At 45.6% G+C, this 10680-nt stretch overlaps 1 protein-coding gene across 3 annotated transcripts; it reads left to right on the top strand.

The window, feature by feature from the left end:
* The first annotated feature begins 327 nt into the window (after window positions 1-327).
* On the top strand, window positions 328-9094 carry LOC123847572 (rho-related GTP-binding protein RhoG-like). 3 transcript variants are annotated; one of them, XM_064574239.1, is made up of 4 exons: window positions 404-489; window positions 1633-1756; window positions 5258-5355; window positions 5544-9094. In XM_064574239.1, exons 3-4 carry the CDS (start codon window positions 5344-5346, stop codon window positions 6132-6134), a joined length of 603 nt encoding a protein of 200 aa, XP_064430309.1. In that variant the 5' UTR covers window positions 404-489; window positions 1633-1756; window positions 5258-5343; the 3' UTR covers window positions 6135-9094. The 3 variants fall into 3 exon arrangements, with proteins under 3 accessions (XP_045735377.1, XP_064430309.1, XP_064430310.1); XM_045879421.3 differs by lacking the exon at window positions 1633-1756 and having other exon boundaries at window positions 328-489; XM_064574240.1 differs by lacking the exons at window positions 404-489; window positions 1633-1756 and adding an exon at window positions 2665-3366.
* Window positions 9095-10680: the final 1586 nt, after the last annotated feature.

Raw genomic sequence — 10680 nt, forward strand, 5'->3', positions numbered from 1 at the left:
ACTATGGTGATCGAAAGTAACTCTAATTCGCTCACTTTCTCATTTTCTTTTACCGCCTCCATTTTTCCTAGTACTTCAGTTTCCTGCCTGCCTCCTTATGTCAACGTCGGTCTTGAGGAGGAAATCGGGGTCTGGGGAGGAGGGGGCGGCCTCACTGTGCCAAGGGAAAGAGGGGCCTTGGGGAACCTCTGAACCGAGTAGCTTGTCTTGGGGTCCGCACCTGGGGGCGGGATCGAAGTAATCCTCGATTACCCCAAGGGGCAGTCAGTCTAGAAGCCCGTGACTCGCAGAACGTGGGGCTGGCGTTGGACTCCACTTCCCAGGAGGTGTCGGGGCACCCAGCCGAGACTGCGTCTGACGACGGGGGTGGGACTCGGGAGCTGCCCGGATGTGGCGCCGAGCCCGCCGAGCCCGCCCACCCCGGCGAGAGTCGCGCTGGACGCTGTGCCTGCCGCGGTCATCGGCGCGGGAGGACGACCGCTTTGCCAGGTAATCCTTAGGGAGACTCCCCGCACCCAGCGCTGCCCCCCGCCCGCACCCCAATCCCCCGCGCTTTTCTTGAGTCTCCCCAGCCCGGGACGGCCGCGTTAGTCTGTGAGCCGTTCCTGGGATGGAAGGCGTTGGAGGGTGGGATGAGGTGGATGCATACGGGGGAGACTGAGCCAGCTCTTGCTGCTTGCGACTCGCATGTGGGGCACCTCTCTGTCCCGGGCTCGCGAGTCCCTAGGAAGTCCCGGAACCCAGCAGCCTTGGTGGAGAAGGATGCGAGCGAAGTGCCGAGCGGGCTTGTGGGGCTCTTGCTGGGTCACTACCCCTGCCTCCCTGGTTTAAGTTTCCAGCCGCAGGATAGTCTTCCCCCGGCTCCGGTTTGGGGAGCGTTCACGGGGCTTCCTTCGGCCTCGAGAGTCCCAAAGCCTTCTGCGACTGGACTTGAACCAAAGAAGTCAGTCTTCAGTGTGAAAAAGCTGCCGGGGTTTAGTAGAGGAGCTAAGCTGTGGAGAGTAGTGAATACAAATGGGGGGTCTTCTGCTGAATTGTTTTGGTTTCAGAGAGTTACAGGGTGATTTCAAGTGGATTAGACCCAGACTTAGGGAAAGGGTGAGACTTGGAGGAGAATGTGCTAGAAACGGTAATCCTTTGAGCTGCGTTCTTGTCTTGACTCTTACTGGGTCTTTTACATTGTATCCAACCTAGGAGAAAATTGACTCCTATGCAGACTGTACATGTGAAGGAAGGATACTTTGTCAGACGAGGTTGGAAGATTTGGAAGAAACTGTAATTGCAGTTCACTGTGCATGACTGATTGGGAAGGGCACTTTCTGGGGGTGCTGGTTTCTGCAGCACCAGCCCTCTCCCAATTTCCAATCCTAGAGGCATACCTAAAGATCTCTGAGCTGCCCTGGTATCTACTTCACGGTGCTACTGGGAGGCTTAAATAAGATATGTAAAAGTATTTGGCACAATGCCTATAACAAGCTCTCATTTTTTAGTTTCCCTTTGCTTCCCCATAGCAACTTTCCCCCCCTTTGAGCCATGCATTACTTTGTATTCTTGTTTGCCTTTTCATATGAGTCCTGCCTTTACCACAAGATTGTAAGCTTCTAGCAGTCTTTCTTTTTACTCTTTTTTGAGTCCCTTCCAGCAATGCGGTACCCATGGGAATACCCGGGAGACTGTAGATAGTGGTGGTGATGAGGAGGGGAAAGCTGTAGGTGATCCATAACAGGACAGCATCGTGCTAGATCCCGAGGCTGAGGTAAACAAGCTTTTCTCATTTGCCTTTCTCTTATAACTCCTAGCCTTCTCTCAGAGCTCCAGACCCTTTAAAAATATTTTTATTTTTAGTATTTTAAACCATTTTTAAATATACAGTACAGTAGTGTGAACTATATGCATATTGCTGTGCAGTAGATCTCTAGAATTTCTCATCTTGCAAAACTGAAACTTTCTTTTTTAAAGATTTTATTTATTTGAGAGAGAGAGCATGCAAGCGTGCCAGCACGAGTGGGGGGAGGGACAAGCAGACTCCCCACTGAGCGTGGACCCCCCCCAATACGAGGCTCGATCCCAGGACCCTAAGATCATGACCTGAGCAGAAATCAAGAGTCAGACGCTTAACCGACTGAGTCACCCAGGCACCCCACAAAATGGTTGAAATATTCAACCTTAAAAAATATATATATCTCGGGCGCCTGGGTGGCTCAGTTGGTTAAGCGACTGCCTTCGGCTCAGGTCATGATCCCAGGGTCCTGGGATCGAGTCCCGCATCGGGCTCCCTGCTCTGCGGGGAACCTGCTTCTCCCTCTCCCACTCCCCCTGCTTGTGTTCCCTCTCTCGCTGTGTCTCTCTCTGTCAAATAAATAAATAAAATCTTTAAAAAATATATATATATATATCTCACATTTTCTTTATGTTTTCATCTATGATGGTCTTTAGGTTGCTTCCACCTCTTGGCTCTTTTTTTTTTTAATATTTTATTCATTTGAGAGAGAGAGATACAGAGAGAGAGAACATGAGCAGGGGAAGAGGGAGTGGGAAAAGCAGGCTCCACACTGAGCCAAGAGCCCAATGTGGGGCTCAATCACAGGACCTGGGATCATGACCTGAGCTGAAGGCAGACGCTTAACCATCTGAGCCATCCAGGCGCCCCCACCTCTTGGCTCTTGTGTGTAATGTTGCAATGAACACTGGTGTACAAGTATCTCTTAGAGATCCTGTTTTTAATTCATTTAGATATATTTTTTAGTATTTTTAAACTTTTTAACTATGGATAATTCCAAACATACACATAAGTAAATAAAACAGTATGATGAACATGTGGGCTGAATAAATGAGTCAGTTAATTGTACAAAGGAGCCCCCCAAAATACCTGGGAGTTTTCCTGAACCTCCCTTTCATAGAGAGTTTGCTATGGGTGAGGATGTCCTGGGCTTTGTTTCAGACCTGGGATGTTCTAGCTGCCCTTCATCATCTAGGCCCTCAGCCATCAATGTGGCTTGAATGCCCATCTGCAGACCATATATACTAGGAGGGTTAGTAGATAGAAACAAGCAGAAATGAGTGTAGATGCCTTTTCCTAGTTACAGAGATGAGGAGCTGAGCTTGCGGTGCAAAGTGGTCTTTGGGCCTAAGAGTTTGCTCTGGATCAGCAACTCCCTCAGATGCACAGTTGTCCTGAAAGCAGTCACTTGGAAGAGAGACGTTGGATACCGGATGATACGGAATAGCAGACTGGGAAGATGAGTTGTTCACGCAGGAATTGCTATAGGAATTCAGAGGAGAAAGAAATGAATCCAGACTGGGAAAATCAAGGAAGGCTATTCTCAAAGAATGTGGTGGTGACTTTACCCTTTTTCCATTGACCTTGTATGTTTGATCCTTACGCCTGTTCCTAGATGGAAAAAGATAGGGCTGATGGTCAGTGAATACTGGAGCTGAATTACACTCCGGACTTTTAGCTGTGGGACCCATGCTAATGAAGGCTTCTAGGTGGAATGCCTTGCTAGTCAGAATTGGCTGTGTGGGATGAGAGCTACCTCTAGTGGGCCTGTGTGAAGCATACTCAGAAGGCCAACTTTTCTTTTTTTTTTTAAGATTTATTTATTTGAGAGAGAGAGAGAGCGCACAAGCAGGGGGGAGAGGCAGAGGGAGAGGGAGAAGCAGACTCCCCACTGAGCAGGGAGCCTGATGTGGGACTTGATCTCAGGACCCCAGGATCATGAGCTGAGCCAAAGGCAGATGCTTAACCCACTGAGCCACCCAGGCACCCTGAAGGCCAACTTTTCTTTACTTTGACTGAAAATAAGGTGTTTTGTTTTGTCTATGATATGGGCCTAATGTAGACCTTAGCTAGTAAGACAACAGGGTGAAGGATGTATCTAGTCCCCCAAATTCTCAAGGTGAGAAACTAATTGATTCTCAATTTTTTTAAAAGACTTTATTTATTTATTTGAGAGTGAGAGAGAGCACGAGAGGGGGGAGGGTCAGAGGGAGAAGCAGACTCCCCACTGAGCAGGGACCCTGATGTGGGACTTGATGCTAGGACTCCAGGATCATGACCTGAGCCGAAGGCATTCGCTTAACCAACTGAGCCACCCAGGCACCCTCAATTTTTTTTCTATAATCAAATACATATGACAATTTATCCCCTTTCCTCCATGTTCTGACACTTGAAGAAGTTAATACTATCATAGGATCAGGTCTGAAATTAGTGCAGTAGCTAAGAAGCTAAAGGAAATGGAGTGCTTTGTGGGCACTGACAGGGTAGGGCATTGATAGGGTTTTAATATGGGGGTATAAATGTGGGAGCTCATAGTAAACATACTTCTTGGAGGTCATTTGTGCCTTACCATTATTTCTCAAATACTTGGTTCATGAAGAAATGGATGAGAAAGTATGGTGGTGGTATGACCAATGGTTTTGCTCAGATAAGGTGGGAGGGGATGAGGTCCCTGGTTTGTCTAGCATTGTAATGACATTACAGAACTTTTGCCTTCCCCAGAACAGAAGAATTATTATGAAGTCGTAGTAGTTTCTAATACTTAATGAGTACTTTCTATCTGGCAGGCAGTAATAAGTACCACACAAACATTCTTTCATGTAAGCCACGGGTGAAAAGCCTGCCCAAGCTGACAAAGCTTAGAAAAAGAAAGGACTGGTTTTGGACTCCAGGTGGTCTGACGTCAGAGCCTGGACTCTTAACTCCTCCTCTGGATGGCTAAGTCTGACTGGCCTACCTTTCTCCAAGTTTATGACGTCACTGTCAGGAACAGAGGTTTCTTTGCTGAGTCTATAGCCATAGACCCAAAGTAAGAGCTATATTTCTTTTGTTTCAACCTTTAGAACCTCCTTCTACATCAATGTGTTTTTTTAAAGATTTATTTATTTATTTGAGAGAGAGAGAGAACATGTGCATGTGGGAGGGGCAGAGGGAGAGGGAGAGAGAATCTCAAGCAGACTCCGTGCTGAGCACAGAGCGCAATGCAGGGCTCGATCCCATGACCCTGAGATCACGACCTGAGCCAAAACCGAGAGTTGGACGCCTAACTGACTGTGCCAGCCAGGTGCCCCAACATCAATGGCATTTTAAAAATTAGTTTCCATTTATTGAGCACCCACTATATTTTAGCACCTCTGATAGATGCCAGACCTCCTGGCAAAAATGTAACAAATACCTATGTATATGAATGGTTTTTAATCTTTTTGGGCTGACAGCCCTTTTTGACAACCTGTTGACAGTTTTGGATCTTCTTTCCAGAAAAATTCACTTATGTACATGCACATAATATTGCATACTTCAGAGGCGGCTTCTAGGACCTACTGAAGTTTATCCTCTAGCAGTCCATGGACTCCACGGTAAGAACTCTTGCCCTCTATAGTCTTTTCCAGCTGACTCTTCTATGGTGTGAAGGGGATGGGCAGTGGTGGTGGTGGTGGGGGTCTTACCTCCTCTCTTTCTCCTCAGAGAGAAATGTCTATAAAGCTTAGGCTCCCCCAATGAACCAAGCATCTGCAAACATTCTTTCTTTCTCTCTTGCACTTAGGACTCCAACGGAAGAATGCAGACAATCAAATGCGTGGTTGTAGGAGATGGGGCTGTAGGTAAGACCTGCCTCCTCATCAGTTACACAACGAATGCCTTTCCTGAGGAGTATATCCCCACTGTCTTTGACAACTATAGTGCCCAGACATCTGTGGATGGCCAAATCGTCAGCCTGAACCTGTGGGACACAGCTGGCCAAGAGGAGTATGACCGACTGCGAACGCTGTCCTACCCCCAGACCAATATCTTTGTCATTTGTTTTTCCATTGGCAACCCATCCTCGTATGCCAATGTGAGGCATAAGTGGCACCCCGAGGTCTCCCATCATTGTCCCAATGTGCCTGTCCTGCTGGTAGGTACCAAGAGAGACCTGCGGAATGACGCTGAGACAGTGAAGAAGCTGAAGGAACAGAGCCTAGTGCCCACAACTCCTCAGCAAGGCACTTCCCTGGCTAAGCAGGTGGGGGCTGTGAAGTATCTAGAATGTTCAGCCCTGATGCAGGATGGGGTACACGAGGTATTTTCAGAAGCTGTTCGGGCTGTGCTTTACCCTGCCACAAAGAAGAACACCAAGAAGTGTGTCCTTTTATAGCTTTTGGGGTGCTACTTGGAGACTGCACCTAAGGGGGAATGAGAGGGATTCCTTTGATAGCATTGAACAAACAATGCCAGCATGAGCCATTTGTCTCTTTTCCTAGAAACCCTAGACTCCAGGTTATTGGGCTTTTGGAGGAACAAAGACAGCCTTGTTTGTACATGGCTGCTTTGAAGTTTGGTCTGAACCTTTTGGAGGAAGTTTGGGGAGAGATAGAGAGTGAGAGAGAGAGAGACTGACTGACTGACTTTTACCTCTAAATTAGCTTTCCTAGCTGTATTTACCATTGAGTAAGTGCCTCACAGAAAGACAAGTTTCTACAGTTTTCAAATCATTGCCTTAAACTTTCCGATATATTAATTTTAGAAAATCATTTTATATGTGATTCCTGGGTGTTCCTGGTGTCAACATGTTCTTCCCATTCTGGAGATGAGACATGCTTGCAAAAATGGTTAAGCAGCATTTTTCAAAGTTCTGGGAGATACTAATAGACGTTCCTTGACAAGGTTCTGTGGTCAAGTACGTCAGGAACCAGTGGGTTTTTTAAGTGTTTATTTAAATTCCAGTTAGTTAACATACAGTGTAATGTTAGTTTCAGGTGTACAATATAGTGATTCAACACTTCCGTACATCACCTGGTGCTCATCACAAGTGCCCTCCTCCTTAATCCCCATCACCTATTTCCCCCAGCCCCCCCACCCACCTCCCTCTGGTAACCAGTGATTTAAATAAAGCGGGACTGGTTCCTCTACTGGGGGGATTTATAACTTTTAATAAGTGGGCAACATTTCCCAAATTTATTTCACTGAATCTTTTCTTTTTTTTTTTTTTTGGTTCCACGCAACACCTGTTAACATCTCTGGAAGCACAGTTTGAGAGATGCTGGGTTAAGAGGAACTAGAAAATCCCAAAGAGGCTGTGGTGAAAAAAAAACATAATGTGGTCCTGTTCTTTTTGATGTTTCCCTCTTTATGCCTTTGAGGGGAATGTTTATCAGCCACGGACTTGTTACTGGTTCCTCTTCTGCCCTCAGGAGATGAGTTTGGCACTTCGTCACGGTAGCACAGCACGTTGGATGTGGGGTCCGATGGTCAGATCTGCTATCAGATTATGATAGCACTATGGGCCTGGTGTTGTGGAATTAATCCCCCATAAAGCTGTGTCCCTGAGGCCTCTGTGAGGCCCTTTTTTTCTGTCAGCTTCTGCTTCAGGGAAAGACCACTGAAGGTTAGCCCCACAAACCAACCAACCAACCAACCAACCACCCAACCAAAATGTTCTGCCAGTCATTATCAGGGAGTTGTGTGATTCTTCTCAGTGTCCTACCTTGCTGTCTTCCTATTCCTCCCTCCTCTGTACATTGTGTGTGTGTGTGTGTGTGTGTGTGTGTATTTTCAGTCCTGGTTGCCTTTTGAGGTCTTTTAGTTGCTTGAAGAAAGTTGGAGTATGTTGGATCTCCAGACCCCGGGGCTGTCACATTTGTGGGGATTTTGCTGGGGGATTTCAGCCTGCCCTGCAGCGGTAGGAGTCAGATTCCTTACCCCAGTAAGCCTGCTTCTCCTTATTCTCCCTAGTTGTATTTTTGACCTTCTTCATTTGATATGGAAGGAAAACTTACTTCTCCACCTGGCAGATAATAGTTGACAACTCCACTGTGCACATATTCTCTTACCCTGCCAAAATAAGCATTGGATCTTTGAGAGTTTGGGAAATGGAGTTAAAAGAATCACGTAGCTCCTTCTGTGGTGAATGAAGGGTCTGTGCTTTGCTCTGGGATGGTCTTGCTGTTGCTCTTTGACATTATATGATCAGATTAGTCCTCAGGTTAACTGAGCCTCCTGGATAGGGTTGCCAGATAAAAGAGAGTAGTTTTGTTTTTGTTTTTTTTACAAATAATTTTTTAGTGTAAGTATGTACCATGCAATATTTGGGACATAGGGTCAAAAAATTATTTGCTGTTTATCTGAAATTCGAATTTAATGCAGCATCCTATATTTTTGTTTGCTAAATCTGGCACCCCTATTCTTGGAGAAGCGGAAGCTGGAGGTTGAGCAGATACCAAGTGTTGTTAGAAAGTGAAAGGTTACATAAGCTCACTATTCTTCCTCCTTTCCTTCTGGTTTTCCTTTCCCTCACCATGGACTAAAGTGTTCTGTTTTGCTTTTCCTTTATCCCTGTACTCTCTTCATACAGTAATTCATTGGTGTATATTTCTACACCATTGTCTAAAGCTGTGGAGGATCCAGGATGGATAGTATTGTCTAGTAGATGTCTTCTATCTCAGTTTCAATGTGCTGTATCTATTTCTGGCATGTGACCCAGGGCCTCCTGTTTGGAGGGGGGGTTGTAGGGGCTCTGTGTGAACAGGGTGTTAACTGGAAGAGGGTGAGGGTGGCCCTCCTTAACTAAGGCCCAGTAGCACTTTGGAAAGTGGGGGTCTATTATTGTAGTGTGGGGACTGTAGGAGTCAACTGGCCTGTGGGCACATGTGCCAACTGCTCTATGTAGTCACTGAGTTTTTCCCACGGGTGGCCAAATGAAGCACCTGTTGCTCGAGTGTATTCTGGTCTCAGGATGCTCGGATTGATGCTGCCGGAGGTGCTTACAGGACTTCATGGTTGAAAGGGGCTGGAAACAACGGCTGTCACCTGTGTCTCTGGGAACTTTACATTTAGCTACTGAAATCTTTTAAATTGGCTTTTAATTTAATAGCACCTCCTGCTCCTGCTTTGCCTGGGAAAATCTCAGATGTAAGCCTGGGCTTGGTCTGGTCAGACTCGCGTCCTCTAACGAGTGGAGGTGTGATCCCCAAGTCTGAGAGTATGATTTTGTATTGGACTCATTTGATGGTCCTGAACAGACACTGACATCTTGATTTTTATACTTAAAAGGAATTTGTATGATGACTAACATGCTAGTACCACTTTTAAATTGTTCAATAAACTTTTCTGATTTTACTGGGTCTGTTGCTTTCTAAAAATCAAAGCAGTTCCTCAACCCTCCTCCTTTGTCTTGAGTGGTTTCTAAATGCCTTTCAACTTGCAAAGGATGAAATAACTATAACTGTATTCCACATTGCACCTATGTGTAACTGTACTTATTTTTCTACCTCAGACAATCAGGGTAGGGAACTGTCTTCCCTGCTAACATTGATTCTCTTGTTCCTGCTGGTTTTCACTAATGACAGACCAGTTAGCTCCCTGTGGGTGATTTTTTTAGTACACTACATTCAATAAACAATTATCACGCTCCTATTGTGTTACAGGTATTACAGTACTAGGGACTAGGGTTGTAAATATAGGACATAACATTTAATGTCCTTTGCCTCTTCCAGTTATTTCAGGAAAATATCCTTCCTCTGTGTGTTATAAAAATGAACTGATACTGTTAATTGTATATAGCGCTGGTGCACTATTAAGTGACTACTAAAGGGGGCGCCTGGGTGGCTCAGTCAGTCAAGCAGTTGCCTTCGGCTCAGGTCATGATCCCAGGGTCCTGGGATCGAGTCCCACATTGGGCTCCCTGCTCGGCGGGAAGCCTGCTTCTCCCTCTCCCACTCCCCCTGCTTGTGTTCCCTCTCTCACTGTCTCTCTCTCTGTCAAATAAATAAATAAAATCTTAAAAAAAAAAGTGACTACTAAGGAAGAGCAAAACCATGTTGTGTTTTGTTTTGCTTTGCAAACAGCTTTATTGAAATATAATTACATACCAAAAAATTCACCCATTTCAGGTATACAGTTTAATGACTTTTAGTAAATTTTCTGACTTATACAGCTGTCACCAAAATCCAGTTTTTTTTAAGATTTTATTTTATTATTTTTTAAAGATTTTATTTATTTGAGAGTGAGCGAGCGAGCGTGAGAGAGAGCACAAGGGGGGGGGAGGGAGAAGCAGGCTCCCTGTCAAGCAGGGAGCCCGATGTGGGACTCGATCCCAGGACCCTGAGATCATGACCTGAGCCGAAGGCAGATGCTTAACTGACTGAGCCACCCAGGTGCCCCAAGATTTTATTTTTAAGTAATCTCTCACCAAAGGTGGGGCTCAAACTACAACCCTGAGATCAAGAGTCGCATACTCAACTGACTGAGCCAGCCGGGCACCCCAACTAAAATCCAGTTTTAGAACATTTCTCTCACCCCAAAGATATCCCTCATGCAGTTAATCCCTGTTCCCGCCCCCAGCCCTAGGCAACTAGTAATCTACTTGTCTTTTCTGAACATTTTATGTACTCGGAATCAAATAATATGTGGTCTTTTTTTTTTAATCAAGTAAGTTCTACACCCAGTGTGGGGCTTGAACTCATGACCCTGAGATCAAGAGTTGCATGCTCTACCGACTGAGCCAGCCAGGCACACCCAGTATGTGGTCATTTGGAACTCGTTTCCTCTATTTATCATGTTTTCAAGGTTTATCTATTTTGCAGCACCTATGGGTACTTTATTTCTTTTTTGGGGGGGGGTTTAACCAAACTTACTTTTATCTTGCAGAGAAGATCAAGAAAGGCTTTCTCCTCCACCCCACCTCCCTAATTATATTTATTTTT

Source organism: Mirounga angustirostris, unplaced genomic scaffold, assembly GCF_029215605.1.
Source record: "Mirounga angustirostris isolate CCGP_5_RB_7025 unplaced genomic scaffold, mMirAng1.0.hap1 SCAF_11, whole genome shotgun sequence".
NCBI classification, from domain to species: Eukaryota; Metazoa; Chordata; class Mammalia; order Carnivora; family Phocidae; genus Mirounga; species Mirounga angustirostris.